The sequence below is a fragment of the Balaenoptera ricei genome, chromosome 10 (assembly GCF_028023285.1).
Source record: "Balaenoptera ricei isolate mBalRic1 chromosome 10, mBalRic1.hap2, whole genome shotgun sequence".
NCBI lineage: Eukaryota > Metazoa > Chordata > Mammalia > Artiodactyla > Balaenopteridae > Balaenoptera > Balaenoptera ricei.
In genome coordinates, this window is record NC_082648.1 from 6003485 (window position 1) to 6020449 (window position 16965).

Genomic DNA, 16965 nt, shown 5'->3' on the forward strand with positions numbered 1-16965 from the left:
CACACTTTGGACTCCACAGCCAGAGTGGGGGGCAGTGCCCCCGGGGTCCGTGAACCCCGACACCCCTTCTGCTGTGGGTCCTGCTCCCCTGCCTGGTTAAAAGAGGAAGACGGGGCCGAGACCAGGGCAGTGGGGGGCTAGTCAGTCACTCACGGCACGCGCAAAGCGAGATGGGCACCTGCTGCGGGTCACTCTGTCATCACCGCCGCCGGGCCGTGGGGAGGGGGGCGCGGGGGGTTGCAGCGCACGAGGGCGGCGGGCAAGCCAGGGTGGGTGGCGACTTCAGGGGCGAGGGGAAGCGGGGAGGGGTCCCTGCGGAGCGAGCCCTCCTCGGCGGGGGAAGGTGGTGGCCGCAGCCCGGGCAGAGCCGCTCGGTCCCCAGGGCCCCATGGGCGCCTACTGCGCCGCGGGTCCGGTGCCCGCGGGAGAGGGAGGGGCCAGCCCGCGGCCCCGCCCCTCCGCCCCCTCCCTCCCGGCCCGGCCCCGCGCTGTCCTGGTCCCGCGGGCCGCTCGGTCCCAGACCCGGCCGGGCCGCGAGGCGGGCATCGCCGGGGGAGCAATCGGCGACCGGGGGGCTGGCAGCGCGGGCAGCGGGCGCCGGGACACCTGCGGACACAGGTGAGTGGCGGGAGGGCGGGGGCGGGGCGCCGGGGCTGGGGGCGCGGGGCCGAGAGAAGGGGAAGCCGGGGCAAAGCTCGGAAAGGACCCTGGGGAGGAAGAGGGACTCAGAGCCCTAGGAGGGAGGATGATTGGGAGGGGGCCCGGGAGACGAGGAACGTTGTTGTCCCCTGCTCGTAACTCAGAGGAAACGCAAGGGGCGGGCTGCGCGGGATTCTGGAGCGCCCCTGGAGGGAGACCAGCACCTGCTTAGGAGGCCTCTCCTCTCCAGGCGCTGCCGCCCCACACAGCGGGTCCTCTATCCAGGTTTAGGGGGAGGGGATGGAGACCCGCGCGCGCGGCTCCCAGCCCCACAGAGGAGCTCCCATTGGCTGGGGAAGACCAGATAGAGCCTGCTCCCACTCGGCTCGTGTGTAAGGCCAGCGGCCGATAGCTGTCTGTGGCCTGGAGGGTCCAGGTAAGGGGTGGGGCAAGCTTTTCAGTAAAAGACCAGATAGTAAGTATTTCAGACTCTGAAGCCGCTGTGGTCTCTGTCACAGCTAGCAGGAACGTAGTCACAGACAACTGTCCAAGGAGGCGGTGTGGCTGTGTTCCCATAACACTTTATTTACGGACATGGAAATTTGAATTTCAAATAATCTTCGTATGTTGTGAAATATTATTCTTCTTTTGACTTTTTCCAACTATTTAAACATGTAAAAAACATTCTTAGCTTGTGGGCTGTGCAAAAACAGGTGGCAGGCGGGGCTGTGTCCAACAGGCCCCCTGCGGCTCCGCACCCTGGACACTCACCCCGCACTCCCGTGTATGGAGGAGGGGAGGGTGTAGCTAGGTGCAAGGGGCATCCCCCCACCTGGGGGCATCCAGGAACCGAGGGACCCTTGCTCCCAGCTACTCTTAGGACTTCAGCATCCTTTGAGGCCAGGGTAGGAGCTGGTACCCCAAATGCGCAAATGTGAGGGAGGGGGCATAGTTCCAAGGGGCTTCCTACCCAGCATGTCGGCGTGTGCCCGACCCCCACCAAGTCATAGATGAGGCAGCTGTGCTCTCCCAACAAGTAGTCTTGGCCCTCCCTCTCCCCTTCCCTCTCTTCCCCTCCCCCTCCCCCCTTCTGTCTCCAGCCTGGTGCCACCCACTGATCAAGGCTGGCCCTTCCATTCTTTATTTTCTCTCTGCAGCCTCAGCGGGTCCCTTTCTCCTGAACATTGGAGTTATGACCCTTGGGAGGTGACCCAGGAGAGAAGGGATGCACGCCTTTGGTCCTCCCAATGAGGGTAGCCTCCAAGGACTGGTGGCCTCCCGCATTGAGACCTATGGGGGCCGGCTTCGGGCCTCCACCCTGAGTACTTCTGGCAGTCTCTATCCCCGAGGAGGCCCCGTGCTGGTGAGTCCAGGCTGTGTCCCAAAGGTGACCGGGGTGGGGCAAGGGGGAGGACACCCAGGCTTTCAAGTCTCTGTCCCCTTGCCAGGCCTTGGACTGCTCTATTCTTAGCCCACACCCCTGCCTTCTTTCGTGGGTTGTGAGGGAGAGGACGGCCGTGCTGGGCCAGGCTCCCGGGACTCCACACCCATCCCAGACAGACGGGGCAGGTGAGGCAGAGAGCCGGGAGGGGCCAGGCCCCCAGTGCTGTTAGACTGGTCACAGGCACGGAGCTGGTGGGGAAGGTCACCAAACCCAGGGTTTGGCACCTCCCAGACTCCCACCTCTACTTGGGAGGAGCCGGTGGACTCCCTGAAACCTGCCTCCCTCTGAGTCAGGCCTGGAAGAAGAGCAAAGGTTCAAGGTGTTCCTACTCTATAGATGGGGAGGGGTGTGAGGGCCTGCCCAGCTCCACCCTCCTGGCGGCCTCCAGTGCTGACCAAGGAAATGGGCGTGGGGGCACAGCAGTCTTTCCCTCAGCCTCCAGGCTCTCCCTCCACCTTGAGGTCAGTTCTGCTTCCAGCCGGGGGTATCCCCTGCCTGGCTGGAGGAGGGTTTGGCCCTGGGAGGCAGCTGAGGGTGGGAAGGGAGACTAGGATGTCTGTGGGGTAAATCAGGCCACGGGCAGATCAAGGAATGTGACCAGGCCTGCCCAGGAGGAGACTTCTGGCCCAGGCCTCAACTTCTCACACGGAAGGGCTGCCACTCCCAGCTGGATGGGACATGCCCCGGGGAGGAGGCCGCGTATGTGAGTGCCCCCATCCCCACGTGCGCGGGAGGCTGTGAGGGCCCCAGAACGCGTGTGCACCGGGCGCTGTGCACGCACGGCCATGGTGCAGGGAGCACACACGGGAGTGGGGTTGGAGGGGGACGCTGGGACACACGCAGAGCCTGGGCATGTGCGTGCCTGTGCTCCTGCGCTGCATGAGGCCCCGCTTCTACCCCCTGGAACCCCTGGGGACCCGGGCCTGGTGGGCCCCTGCCTGGCCCAGCGGCCTCCCTGGCAGTGGCTGCTGTGACTCAGGGCCAGAGCGGCTCTCACCAAACTGGTTTGAGGGGAGAGGTGAGCCGGCCCAACTTGCCGGCATAGGGGATGCTGTCCGGAGCCAAGCCAGGCCCCACTGCTTGTCTGGGACTTCTGTAGGGAGAGGACACCCCCAGAACTCCCCCACTCCCCCTCCAGGATCCCAGTCGCCGACGCCTCCAAGGCTATGTCCCCTTTACCAAGGGTTCTGGCCCGGCCCGAGGCCTGTCTCCCCTGAGGCTGCGAGAACCAGATCCCGAGAAGAGGCATGGAGGCCCCTTTGGGGCTGGGACACCTCACTTCCCCAAACTCAAGGTAAGGGGTCCCTCTCCTCCCATCCCCAAGCTCACAGCCTGAGCTGCGATGTCCTCCAGAGACCATCAGAGCTGAGAACACGGGAGCCCCTCCAAGAAGCAGGGTGCGGCTCTGTCTAGAGACCCTCTCAAGGGAGCATCTCTAAGCCAGGCTGCCTCGTAAAGATGCCCGCTTGATGGGCAAGTGTCAAAATGTTCCTGAGACCACTGGTTCCCTAAGTCCCGTTCTGGTCTCCACCTGAAGGTCCCTCTGAAGGGTTCAGTCTCAGGAGAGCCCTGGAAGGTATCTTTCTGGTCAGGGAGCCCGGGTCAGACCCCTTTGTCCAGGGACCTTTCTGCAGACAAGGTGCCTCTCCATCCGTGTTCCGGCAACACCCTGTACCCTGTAATCCCAGCCAGGATTGATCCTCGTCCCTCGGGCCTGCGTGTCCTCACTCAAGCTCAGGGCAGCTTGCCACCTCACACACACACACACACACACACACACACACACGCAGCCCTTCCCGGGCCAGGAAGTGGCCAGGACTAATCCCCTCTCGGCGCCCCCAGGAAGTCACCAGAGCCCACGAGCTGGAGGTGAGGCTGCACACGTTCAGCATGTTCGGGATGCCCCGCCTGCCCCCAGAGGACCGGCGGCACTGGGAGATCGGAGAGGACGGTGACAGCAGTCTGGCCATTGAGAAGTCCTGGAAGGAGCTGGTGCCTGGGCACAAGGTGGGCCTGGGGCACAGTGTCTGTCCCCGTGGGGTCCTAGACACACACACACACACACACACACACACACCTCACCTCTGCCCCGGAGGAGGGAAAGGCCTTGGGCAGTGGGGTCTGCAGGGACAGCACTTGGAGGCATCTTGCTGTAGCTTCAGATCCCGGCCCTGCCACATACTAGTGAGATCTCGGTCAAGACAGCAAACCTCTCTGTGCCTCGGTCGCCTCCTCTGTGACCTGGGGACAACACCCCCTACACACTGGAGGATGGGTGGAGGGTTAAAGGCTTTCTGTGCAGTAGATCTGGTAGCATTCAGCAGATGGCAGCTGCTGGTCTTGTTCCCCAGCTGAACCAGCCCTGTCCCCACCCAGGAGATGAGCCGGGAGCTCTGCCACCAGCAGGAAGCGCTGTGGGAGCTACTGACCACGGAGCTCATCTACGTGCGGAAGCTCAAGATCATGACAGATGTGAGCCGCCCTCCCCGCCCCATCCCCGGCAGCCCCGGCCCCCCGCCCCATCCTCGGCCGTTTACAGTGTCCCTCGAATCACCACCCCCGTTCTCCAGACCGGAAAGGGCACGGCTGTTGGGGAGAAGGGGCAGGACACCAAGATCCCCCTGACCTGAGCCCTGCCCGGGGTCTTGGGAGAGAGGCTTGCGGTACTGAAGATGGGGGTGGGGATGCTGTGAAGGGCGGGCTAGGCTGGGGTCTGAGAGGAGGAGGTCAGGCGCTGAAAGCCCTTCCTGCATCCAGCTCCTAGCCGCCGGTTTGCTGAACTTGCAACGAGTGGGTCTGCTGACGGAAGTGAGTGGGCACTCGGGGTGTGGGACCCAGGGAGTGGGGGGCGGGGTCACAGAGCGGAATTGCCACCCCCATTTACCCTGCCCTCCCCACTCCCCTCCTTGCTCTAGACCCCAAGCAGGCTGCAGGTCCCACCCAGCCCCTGCCACTCGGGCTTAGCCGTCCCTGCCTGCCCACGGCCCGTGCTGCCCGCAGGTCACCTGCGGAGGCATGTTCCGCTCCTTCCTCCAGGTGTCAGCTGAGACCCTGTTTGGAAATGTCCCCAGCCTGATCCGAGCCCACCGGAGCTTTTGGGAAGAGGTGCTGGGGCCCACCCTGGAGGAGACGCGAGCCTCGGGCCAGCCTCTGGACCCTGTCAGCCTGCAAAACGGCTTCCTGTCGGTGAGGCGGGGAGATGGGCCCCATCTGGATGGGGCAGGACTGGGAGAGCCCCAAGGGGTCCTGTCCGCTGGAATGCTCATACCACTGGCATCCTGCCGTGACTCGAGGGGGTCCAAGGGCACGACCCCCACCCCTAAATACCACCTCACCTCTTACCTTCATTCCACCAGTATGACCTCTGTCCCAAAGGCTCTTCGGGCTTCTGGAGCCCCCAGAGGGCAGCTATCTCAGGGAAGGGCTACACCTAAGCTCTCATCGACCATGAAATCTTATGTCCAGGACAGAGGCCCATTGACAAGCAGCAGGGGCCTAAGCGACTTGTCCCTCAAGGGCCTGGGGAGAGGGGATGTGAAAGGCCACAGGGTACCCAGAGCATGAAGGGTGATAAGAGAAAGCAAGAGGCCCAGGATCCGACTTTCTACCAGTTCACTGGCCAGGGAAATGTGGCTTTGCAGAGTTGGATTGGGGTAGAGAGGCAGGGGGACAGTCTCCTGGGGGCCGTTGGTGGCCCTCTTCCCCAGGAGCAGGGCTCTGGGCAAGCCTCAGGTCACCACCCCATGGCCGGGCTGAAATGGGATCCGCAGTGCCCTGAAAACGGTCCAGCTAAATTATTGATGACGGGTGAGGTCCAGAGCAGCGGGGCATGGTGGGGGCTGAGGATGGAGCTCAGAGGGCGGCAGCGGGTTGGCCCCTCGGGACCTCAACTCCTCCTTGGAATCCACAGAGGGGGGCTGGAAGTGGTGGGGGTTGGGATTGGCGGGAGCTGGACTGAGGATCTAGGCCAGGCTCCGTCCCCAGCCCGTTCCCCGTGTTCTGCAGCCGAGCCCGCCCCTCATCCCTCCTTCCCCTGCCCGCTCCCCGCCCCACAACTGTCCCTCCAGTTCAGCCAGCGCTTCCAGCCCTACATCCTGTACTGCCTGCGAGTGAAGCAGACCATGGCCTACGCCTGGGAGCAGCAGGACAGCAGCCCTCTCTTCCACACCTTCGTGCAGGTGGGCGAGGGGCTGCCGGGGAAGGGGGATGCGGCGGACCTTGATCCGAGGCTGATGGTATCCCTGGGGCGGGGCAGGAGGGTGGCTTGCAGCCCCCTGACCCCTGCCCACCTGCCCTGGCAGTGGTGTGAGAAGCACAAGCGCTCGGGGAGGCAGACGCTGGGGGACCTCCTCATCAAGCCCCACCAGCGCATCACCAAGTACCCACTGCTGCTCCAGGCTGTGCTCAAGAGGAGCCCCGAGGCCCGCGCCCGGGAGGCCCTGACCGCCATGGTAGGGCCACCAGGGCTGTACCCTCGGGAGTCGGGGGCTGGTGAGTGGGAACGGATCTCCAGGAACTCTTGAGGCCTCTTTCCTTACGTGTATGTGCCAGCGTGGCACTGAGGTCGCTGGCTGGGTGGGACGTACAGGCGAGGAGCTGAGCTGTCCTCCCTCCACACCCCACCCTCACCTAGATCGCAGCGGTGGAGTCGTTCCTCCGACACATCAACAAGCGGGTGCGCCAGGGCGAAGAGCAGGAGAGCTTGGTGGCTGCCGCCCGGCGCATCGGGCCCTACGAGGTCCTGGAGCCGCCCAGCGAGGAGGTGGAGAAGGTGAGAGAGGCAGAGGGAAGCGGGGTCCAAAGAAGCAGGGCCCCAGGAACAGGGATGAAGCCGAGGCCTGCAGCGGGGAGAGGCGGAGGTGCCGTGGGCTGTGTGTGCCCATCCTTCCTTCCTGAGGGTGAGGGTCCCAGGGGCCAGGTACAAAGGGGTAAAACGAAGGCACTGGGATGCTTCCTGTCCTCCAAGAGGCGGGACAGCCAGTGCCCTGCTCCTGTGCTCTGTGCGCCCTCAGAACCTGCGTCCGTTCTCCACGCTGGACCTGATGGCCCCCGTGCTGGGGCTTGCTTCCGAGCACACCAGGCAGCTGCTGCTTGAGGGGCCTGTGCGCGTGAAGGAGGGACGAGAAGGGAAGGTGAGGGGGCTGTGGGAGGGGCGAAGGAGATGGGAGAGAACTGAAGAGAAAGAAGGGAGAGACGATGGGACACAGGATGCGTCAGAAGGCTGGAAATGGGAGAAGAGGGGTGTGTGTGTGTCTGTGTGTGTGTGAGTCTGTGTGTGTGTGTGTCTGTGTGTGTGTGTGTGTCTGTGTGTGTCTCTGTGTGTATGTGTGTGTCTGTATGTGTCTCTGTGTGTGTCTGTGTGTCTCTGTGTGTATCTGTGTGTCTGTGGGTGTCTGTACGTCTATGTGTGTGTCTGTGTGTGTCTGTGTGTGTGTCTATGTGTGTCTGTGTGTGTCTCTGTGTGTATCTGTGTGTGTGTGTCTATATGTGTCTCTGTGTGTCTCTGTGTGTATCTGTGTGTGTGTGTGTCTGTGTGTGTGTCTGTGTCTGTGCGTGTCTATGTGTGTCTGTGTGTGTCTGGAAGAGGGCGTGGTTCTGGCTTTGCTCTGCTTGCTGGCATGGCCCTGAGTCAGCCACTTTCCTGCCTATAAAGTGAGAGATGGGCCCAAACTGACAAGGCTCTCAGCTCTCCTATCCCACAGCTCTGCACCTGCCCACACACCCATGCGTGAGCCCCAACCCCTGTCCCGCCTGCCCCCGCTCCAGCTGACCCTCGTCTCTCTCTTTGCTTGCCCTCAGCTGGATGTGTACCTGTTCCTCTTCTCTGATGTGCTCTTGGTGACCAAGACCCTTCGCAGGGCAGACAAAGCCAAGGTTATCCGCCCGCCCCTCATGCTGGAGAAGCTTGTGTGCCGACCGCTCCGAGATCCAAGTATGTCTCTCCTGGGGGGAACTTTTCCTTCTCCCTTCCCATCGGCTGGAGAAGGAGAGGTTGGGAAGGGGATCAGATAAAGTCCAGCCCTGGAAGCAGACCTTCTCCTCCACCCAGGCAGCTTCCTGCTTATCCACCTCACCGAATTCCAGTGCGTCTCCAGCGCCCTCACTGTGCACTGTCCCAGAGCTACAGACTGTGCCCTATGGCTGGAGAAGACCCAGCAGGCCCAGGTATGTGAAGCCAGGTGTGGGAGCAGGGGGATGGCGGGGCCCCGGAGCTCAGACCCGGTGCACAAGAGTGGAGGATGGGGAGAGAGAGGGTGGGGTGCACACAGCTTCAGACCGGACCTCCTGCCCCTCTGGTGCTCCCTCGAGAGGGAGACACAGCCTTGACCAACCTTAAGAGCATGGAAGAGGGACTTCCCTGAAGGTCCAGTGGTTAGGACTCCACGCTTTCACTGCCAAGGGTGCAGGTTCAATCCCTGGTCAGGGAACTAAGATCCTGCAAGCTGCATGGTGTGGCAAAAAAAAAAAAAGTATAAAAAAAAAAGAGCACAGAAGAAAGCCTTTGGCCAGCTAGGGTACCAGTCCCTGGGAGAGCCAAGACAGCCTCCCCTGAAGGTTTCGAGGCTGTGAAACAAAACTGCTGAACTTGAGCTTCCGTTCAGCAAACATGAACGGGGCACCTGCTGGGTGCGCACAGGCTGGGTGCTGGGGCATCAGAAAAAAATATATAACTCCATTTCTGCCCTCACAGAATACATGCTGCAGCCTAGCTAGACAAACAAGTATACAAATAATAGAAACGTGTGGATGGAATGGAGCTAGGGCAGGGAAGGACGGAATGGAGCTAGGGCAGGGACGGAATGGAGCTAGGATGGTTCACTCTGTCTGGTGGGTTGGTTGGGAGAGGGACTGTGCAGAGGACAGGATGCTTCAGAGGACAGAGAAGGCTTCACAGAGGAGCTACTTTCTGAGCACCGCAGGCGGATGTCTCGGAGCACGTCAGGGCAACAAGGTGGGCAGGAAAGGCATTCCAGATGGAGAGCAGAGTGTGCGAAGGTCGGGAATCGGAAGCAGTTGTGTGTGTTGAGAGCACCGTCAGCTGAGTGGTTGGCGTTACCAGGGCATCAAGCACAAGGGCAGCACAACGGCAGAGGGGCCAGGGGGGAGGTGCCACCAGATCATGCCCATCCCTGGATGCCGTGCTGGGGAACTTGAACTTTGTCCTGTAAGTGACACAGAGGCAGTAAAAATGTTAACTAGTGGAGTGGAATGACGGGGCGGGGGGCAGATTTATGCAACAAAAGCTGAAGGAGTTCAAAAGAAGGGAGACCCGAATGGAGCCATATTGGTTACTGCTTGGTGCCTTAAAGCAACAGAAACGTATTCTCTCACAGTTCTGGAGGCCGGAAGTTGAAAATCAACATGTCAGCCAGGCAACGCTTCCTTTCCATAGCTCTAGGGGAGCCTCCATCCCGGCCTCTTCCAGCTCCTGGGGGCTCCGGGTGTTCCTCGGCCTATGGCAGCATCACTCCACTCTCTGCCTCTATCTTCACGTGGTCTTCCTCTCCACGTGTCTCTGTGTCCCAATCTCCCTTTCCTGTCTCTTAGAAAGACACCGGTCATTAACCCAAAATCCAGGATGACCTCATCTTGAGATCCTGCACTGAGGATCTATGCACATCTGCAAAGACACTTTTTCCAAACAAGGCCACTCACATTCACAGATTCTGGGGGTCAGGACCTAGACCCATCTTTCTGGGGCCACTATTCAACCCACTACAGGAGCAGAATTGCCAAAGAAGAGGGAAGATTTGAGTTGGACTTTAAGGATGGGGAAGACCCTGAGCAGAAGACTTAAGGGAGAATTTGGGCTGGGTTGGTTTGGGGGACAACCAGCATGTCTGTCTGAGTCTGGAGGGAAGGGTTTTGTGTGGAGCCAGTGATGAGACGCCAAGTTCTAGGGGACCCCAGGGCTTGTAGAAGAGTGCGGACTGGATGAGACTGAATTGAATTGGGTTGGCAAGTTGACACCAGAGCCACCATAGATTCTTTCTATTTATTTATTTATTTATTTATTTATTTATTTATTTATTTATTTATTTATTTACAGCTGTGTTGGGTCTTCGTTTCTGTGCGAGGGCTTTCTCTAGTTGTGGCAAGCGGGGGCCACTCTTCATCGCGGTGCACGGGCCTTTCACTATCGCGGCCTCTCTTGTTGTGGAGCACAGGCTCCAGACGCGCAGGCTTAGTAGTTGTGGCTCACGGGCCTAGTTGCTCCGTGGCATGTGGGATCTTCCCAGACCAGGGCTTGAACCCGTGTCCCCTGCATTAGCAGGCAGATTCTCAACCACTGCGCCACCAGGGAAGCCCCACCATAGATTCTTGAGCAAGGGAAGGCCATGGTGAAATCCGTGTGTTTTGTCTTGAATTGTCAGGCGGCATGTGACAGGTGGGCCGGGGGAGGGAGAGATTGGTGGCAGGAGATTTCCCGTACTAGTTTGGGTATGAAACATAGAGGTTGAGTGCCACAGCCTTAGGGACATGGTGCAAAAAAAGAAGAAAAGAAGAAGAAAGGAGCTGAAGAAGAAAGAAGGACAGGTGAGCCTTAGGGAGACCGATAGAAGCCTCTACCGAACCCATGGTTCAGACCCCAGCTCTGCCTCTTACTAGCTGGGTGACCTTGGGTGAGTTATGTGGCCTCCCTAGTTTTCCGTTTCTTCACCTGCAAAATGGATATAAATAATAACAGTCCTTGTCTCATAGGGAAGATTCAAAGAAATCATTCAGATTAAGCAGGCAACATGGTGCCTTGGTAACTCAGGTCCACAAGGCCAAGGATGACTTGCTCCTGAGGTTCCTGTGTGAAAGGCTGCTTTGGCAATGACAACTGAAATCATTAGAAAGGGAAACCTGTTTGTCTAGTTGTTGCTTCCTGGGTGGCGTGGGGCATGGGTAGCAAGGTTTAGTTTTAAACAGAAGCACTTTGGAAATGAGGTAATGGGAGACAGCCAAGTGGAGACCTCTTAGGGGTTTGTGGAAATATGGAAACACAGACTAGAGTTCAGGCGAGAAATGAGGGTGAACTATGAAAATTGCTAAGACAGCAGATCCTAAAAGTTCTTTTCGCAAGGAAAAAAATGTTTGTAACAACGTCCGGTGACGGATGTTCACTAGACGTTGTGTGGATCATTTCATATACACACAAATGTTGAATCATTATGTTGTACACGTGAAACTAATATAATATGTCAATTATACCTCAATTTTTTATAAAAATAAGAGGCATTTTGAACAAGTTAAGAAATCATAGTGTAGACGATTTCTAAAGAATGCAACTGCACTATTTTTAAAGAGTTTAAATCAAAGTAGCGCTTCTCATAGGACTTGCTTTAATGAGTAGATTATAATGATTTGTCGTTTGCACGTTAGGTAATTAGGGCTTTGAAACTTTGGAGGATGCGTAAAAAGAGTCTTGTTCTTTAAACAATTTTAAGCATTCTTCCCACAGTCTTACCTATGGCATCGTATCAAGATGTGGAGAGCTTATTCGAGAAAAGGAAAACCAGAGCTTAGTCTCTGTTTAAACACTGTATTTAAAGATTCGAAATTATGAGAGTAAAAAATAAACAGGAGGTTTTTGCCATTAAAAAAAAAAGAAAGAAAAAATGATGAAAGGCAGAATCTCAAGGTCTTGTGTCCTCTAGCCCTTCGGGGCTGTCATTTCCTTGGATACCTAAACAAGATGGTGACGGCGCCCAGGAAGCCAGAGGTAGGGGACAGGTCATCCGCCCTGACCCCTGCTCCAGGCCGGGTCAGAGTCTCCTCTCTCGGTGCAGTGGGGCCTTCTCTCTACACCACCGCCCCCCAGCCCAAGAAGAGACCCGCCACCTTCTCCTTAGAACCCCCAGGGGAACCACTAAAGATTGCTGGCATTTTATTACATAAACTAATTTAGCCCCCAGGAGTTTTACTCCACGCTAACTGAGGTGGAGAAGTCATTTCCGATACCTAACCAAGCAGCGCACAAGCTCCCCGCATCCCCTTGCAAAACCAAGAACCCTGAAACTTTGAAATGAGTTTGTCCTGTCACTGCCTCACACCAAAGTCTTAGGGAATCCTTTTCGCAGTTACCACCAGTCCTTGTAAACCGAAGAGGGCAGTAGAATACCTACTGATCCCAGGGGTCAGAGTGTTTTTTTCTCCGCCTTACAGAATCGTACATATGTAGATTTATTCCTAGCGGGTCTGGCTGTGTGGCTTCAGCTTTTAGAGAAAATGAGCTTCTCAAGAGGAGAGAGACTGAATCATGGGAAATGTCCATGTTTAGGGGCTGGGAAGAGGAAAAGGAACCAGTGCCGGGAACAAGGAGCTATCAGAGACGAGGCCAAGAGGTGAATGGAGGAAAGAGGCGGGCTCGGAGGGCCCCCAGCCCAGCTCTCACTCATTATCTGCGTCACTTCTCTCAGCTCCGGCCCCACCTGGGAACTGCAGGGATAATGGGAACCACCTTGCAGGACAGACGGGAGAGTTATGTTTGTAAGCTGCTTGACACGCGCCCGGCACTTAATGGGGGTTCCATACATGTTTACTGTTGTCATCTTTAGAAGATGCCAACATCTTCTAAAGGCCAGGGGTGCCCGGCCGAGGGCACCTTCAAGAGATGGTTTTCGTCCGTGATGGGAGACTTGGGGAGGACAGCGGGTGAATTTGGGAGCCGCTCCAGGGGCGGCAGGGAGAGGAGGCATTTCCTCCCAAGGCTTCAGTTCCCCACCAGGGCAAAGGAAGAAGAACCATGGCGTGGCGGGAGCCCTCCCTTTTCCCGGCTTTGTGGGGATGTCACATTCTGGCCCAGGTACCAGTTTCCTCTTCCTTTCCCACCCTGCCCCCAACATGTCTCTCCTCTTACCCAAGCTGAGATAATCCTCCCAGGGTTGCTAGAGAGCCTTTGGGGGTGGCCAGGGGCCCTTCAAACAGCCCCGTCCCTGGTACCTGATCCCTGGTACCTGAGGTGTCGGGTCCTCCATCCCCACCCCACCCCCTTGCCTCCCTGCTTCTTCCCAGGTGGGCCCACGGGAGAGTTTAGTGGAGATGTTTGTATGGGACAGACGTTCCTTCCAGACCACCCCCCAGCCACCTTCCTCCAGTTCTTTCCCTCCACACACCATCTCTATCCTGGACATCCCAAAGATAAACTTGAACTTGGGTCATATGGGGCCAAAGGGCATCTCAGCAGGCTGCCCCAGCCCCGCCCTGACCCCAAGAGCGGCTCCTCCCACCCTCGTTATTCCTCCCCACACTCTGCACAGCTGGGAGATGCGGAAAAGGTCACAGGACCTGGCCTGGTGTGCTGGTCTCCTGCCCCCAGACCCCATCATCCCTGGCTGTGGCCAACAGAGCAAGTCTTATGAGACTGCTAAGAATCCTTGCATGAGCTAGTGACTGGGAAGCCAGGGCAGGAAAATTGGAAATACAAGCCTGAGGTCATTTTCCTGTCCCTGTTCATCCTTTTCTCCAACATGTCTCTTGTACAGACCCAGCTACCCCCTACCCCGTTGTGTTTCTGGAGCGGCTTTGGGAAGGTCCAGAGTTGCCTAAGAGTTGCTGGTTCATATACCTGAAGGGGGTGGGGGAGGGGGATATTCAAATTACTTAGTAACCAGAATGGCATGGGCATCAACCAATCAGAGTAGAGCTTGGGGAGCGGGGGTGGGGGTGGGGGCGGGGTCCTAGAGGCCCCCTGCTGTGCCAGATGTTATCCCTCTGCTGCTGGATCTTGGGGGGCAGGGTAATCCTGGCGAAGGAAGGTGGGAGGCTTGGGCAGTAGCCCTTTGCTCACCAGCATGAAAGTACTTCAATATGTGCACAATGATAAGGCCATTCCAGCCAGTGCTGGTATCAGTGCCGCCCCCAGTAGCCTCCACCACCTCTTTTTGCCAAGCCTCCGCCTTCGGCCTCTCCAAGGGTTCCCTTGCCATCCCTCCCCTCCCTCAAGAGAAAGTTGTCCTTTGGTAATTCCTGACCCTTTCTAAGGCTGCCCTTGAAAAATAGTGCAGTTACTGAACTAGGACTCACAGAGAAAGACCCAGTCCCAATTCTGCTTCTCTCTACCTGTGCGCCCTGGAGCAGGTCCACTCATCTTTCTAAGTCTCGTTTTCTCATCTGTAAAATTGGCTAATATACTGCAGGGTGATGGTGTGTGTCAAATGACTGCCTGCATGTAGAGGTGCTTTATAAACCACTTCTCAGATGTCACTATTTTATTCTGGTGGCGCCTGTATGAAAATGCTAAGGAAGACAAAATATAATGTATCCTCTCTCCATTCCTCTTGGGATGGTCTTGTTGTCAACTCTGAAGGACAACAGAGTCCTCAACCCAGGACAAAGCCTGCCCCTGCCTGCCCTGGTGGTAGGAGAAAGAGTAACCTGAGGGCCCAGCATCATTCAGAGCAATTATGCCACCATCACCACCAATCAGGGAGGGCTTCCTGAAGGAAGAAACAGACCAGACCTTGGCTTGCCAAGGGGATGTGAGAGGCAGGAAGAACGTACAGGTAGGAAAAGGGGCCTTATGTTTACCCCACACATCCTAGGACCAGCTCAAGATTTCAAATCCTGGCTCCGTCCTACTTTCCCGCGGCATGACCTTGGCAGTTACTTAACCTCAGAGTCTCTGTTTCTCAGGAGTAAAGTAGGAGCAAAAAAATCTGCCTCATAGGGCGGTGGTGAAGGTGAAGCAAGATAATGTATGTAAAGCACTTAGCATGGTGCCTGGCATACAGCAGGTGCTCACTAAATGAGAGCTCTTAATGAAAGTATCCCCACCCCAGGTCGCCCTGCAAAAGCTGAAGGCAGAGGAGTGCATCCAACAGAAGAGGGAGCTCCTGGCCCTCTATCAGGACCGGGACGGGGAGTCCCCAGGCCCCAGGCCCTCCACGCCTTCCGCGGAAGGCTCTGAGAGCAGCACAGAGGGAAGGTAAGACCTACAGGGCGTACAAGGCCTCCCAGAGGAGGGGGGCTGCAGGCAGGGAGGGAGGGCAGAGGAGCCCACAAGGTTGGGAAATGGCATTACAGCTTTTGGGGACACTGGGACCAGACTGAGGAACCCAGGCTACAGGTTGGCACCAGCCATGCGAAAGGCCACATGAGACAGCCTATGGGGTTAGCCAGCCTAGGGCTGGCACAGCATGAAGGAAACAGGCACGAGAGGCACAAATTGCCTGAGAGAATCAGGTTCCCCAGGCCAGGGATGGAGAGTGAAGGCCAGTATGGGTTTGCGGAATGTCAGAGCTGCAGGGACCCGGCTAGTTCAAATCCCCAGAGAGCGTGAGAGTTTCACCCAAAATAACACAGCTGTTGAGCAGCATGGTTATAGAGAAAAAAAGACTCCATCACTGGGGGATAACCTCAGGGGAGCTCAGGAAGCACTCAGCAAATACTTGATAACAAGTTTCTGGACTGAGTGCAGGGGCTAAAATGCCTTAAAGGAGCTTACAGTCTAGCCAGTGAGATGAGAAAAACAATCAGTGCCGTGTAAAAGTGATACCAAAATAAGTTTGGAGGAGGGCCCATTTCTGGATGGAGGGATCAATGGAGACTCCCTGGACTTGAACTTGATCCCTCAGTATCTGACTCTGACCATTTGCTAGTAACTGTAGGACTCCTGAGTCCTCGACCGTCATCCCCCAGCTGGTGGTGACAGAAGACACAGATGAAGATGCTCCCTCGGTACCAGATGATACCTCGGACTCTGGCTATGGCACTCTGGTCCCAGGCTCCCCCAAGGCGTCCCACTTCCCGCCAAACCGTCTACGCTCCAGGGCCTTTCGGCGGGACCCTCGCCTCACCTTCTCCACCCTGGACCTCCAAGATGTTCCTTTGCATCCTCTGCCTCCTGACCCCCAAGCTCCCCAACGCCGAAGCACCCCTGAACTGCCAGAGGAAAGTGTCCAGAAAGGAGGCAGCCTTCCCAGGGGAGACCCACCGACCTCGTCTGAGGAAGAAGACAGGACCTCGGTTGGAGAGAATGTGGTAGTGGAAAACTTACATAGGGCCCGACTTCGGGGGCAGCTCTCCCCCTCCCCGACCCACGCTGACTCTGCTGGGGAAAGCCCCTGGGACTCCTCAGGGGACGAGGAAGAAGAGGGGCCCTTCCTGGGACCCGGCTACAGCCCCTCCCCTCACCCGCTCCGGGCCGAGGACATGCTCCGAGAGATCCGGGAGGAACTGGCCAGCCAAAGGATTGAGAGCGTCCCCGAGCCTGGGGACAGCAGACCTCGGAAGCTGACTCGGGTCCAACTGCAGAGGATGCGGGGGCTTCACGTCGTACACCTGGACACGCCCCTGTCCACATCGTAAGTGCAGAAGGGAAGCTGGCGTGGGATGGAGCGGAGGGGAAGGCCAGTATGGAGCCAGAGGGGATGCCGGGGGTGGGGGTGGGGGGCCGGTCAACACAGGAGGGCAGGACCGGAGGGGGGTCATGGCGGGGAGGGGCCTTTAGCTTCACTCTTCACCCCATGTCTGCCTACCTGACACCTGCCTCTTGCCTTTGCAGAGAGGTGTGAGGGAATACCTCCCTAAGAGTGCTGGTCACCACCTCCACCCCTGGATTCTACCTCAAGGACACTTCCCCAGGCACCCTGCCCTTCCTTCTCTGTGGACTTTGGGGATTAAGAGCTGTACATTGATGTGTCACAGACACACCAGAGTCCCACATAAAGTTGTGCATAAATTATGGCCGTCCAGCCAGCACTAGATAAGGGCGGAGCAAAGAGAACCTGGGGGGTGAGGAGTCACAGACTGAGCACAGGTGACTCCTCTGTCAGTGGGCTGCACGAGGCTGAGGCATTCCCCGCCCCCCGCCCCGCCCCGCCCCGCCCCCGCCCCCGCCCCGGCCAGGATCATGGCTCTGGCCCCGCCTCCCACACGCACCACGCAGAAAGGCC

General features: G+C 57.8%; 1 protein-coding gene across 6 annotated transcripts; it reads left to right on the forward strand.

Moving 5' to 3' along the window:
- Positions 1 to 487: 487 nt before the first annotated feature.
- Positions 488 to 16754, forward strand: PLEKHG6 (pleckstrin homology and RhoGEF domain containing G6). 6 transcript variants are annotated; one of them, XM_059935153.1, is made up of 17 exons: positions 488 to 618; positions 890 to 1075; positions 1797 to 2002; positions 3222 to 3377; positions 3926 to 4090; positions 4460 to 4555; positions 4841 to 4891; positions 5120 to 5269; positions 6151 to 6261; positions 6385 to 6574; positions 6717 to 6854; positions 7052 to 7215; positions 7883 to 8015; positions 8133 to 8248; positions 14851 to 14996; positions 15670 to 16374; positions 16575 to 16754. In XM_059935153.1, the coding sequence occupies exons 3-17, from the start codon at positions 1865 to 1867 to the stop codon at positions 16582 to 16584; spliced, it is 2469 nt and encodes an 822-aa protein (XP_059791136.1). In that variant the 5' UTR covers positions 488 to 618; positions 890 to 1075; positions 1797 to 1864; the 3' UTR covers positions 16585 to 16754. The 6 variants fall into 6 exon arrangements, with proteins under 6 accessions (XP_059791136.1, XP_059791137.1, XP_059791138.1 ...); XM_059935154.1 differs by having other exon boundaries at positions 15679 to 16374; XM_059935155.1 differs by having other exon boundaries at positions 3267 to 3377.
- The last annotated feature ends 211 nt before the right edge of the window (positions 16755 to 16965 follow it).

Coding starts and splice junctions, on each gene's coding strand:
- PLEKHG6 (XM_059935153.1), top strand. CDS start 1,865: ATGCACGCCTTTGGTCCTCCCAATGAGGGTAGCCTCCAAGGACTGGTG. Junction 3,378..3,925: donor CTCACTTCCCCAAACTCAAG/GTAAGGGGTCCC, acceptor CGGCGCCCCCAG/GAAGTCACCAGAGCCCACGA. Junction 8,016..8,132: donor CCGACCGCTCCGAGATCCAA/GTATGTCTCTCC, acceptor TCCTCCACCCAG/GCAGCTTCCTGCTTATCCAC.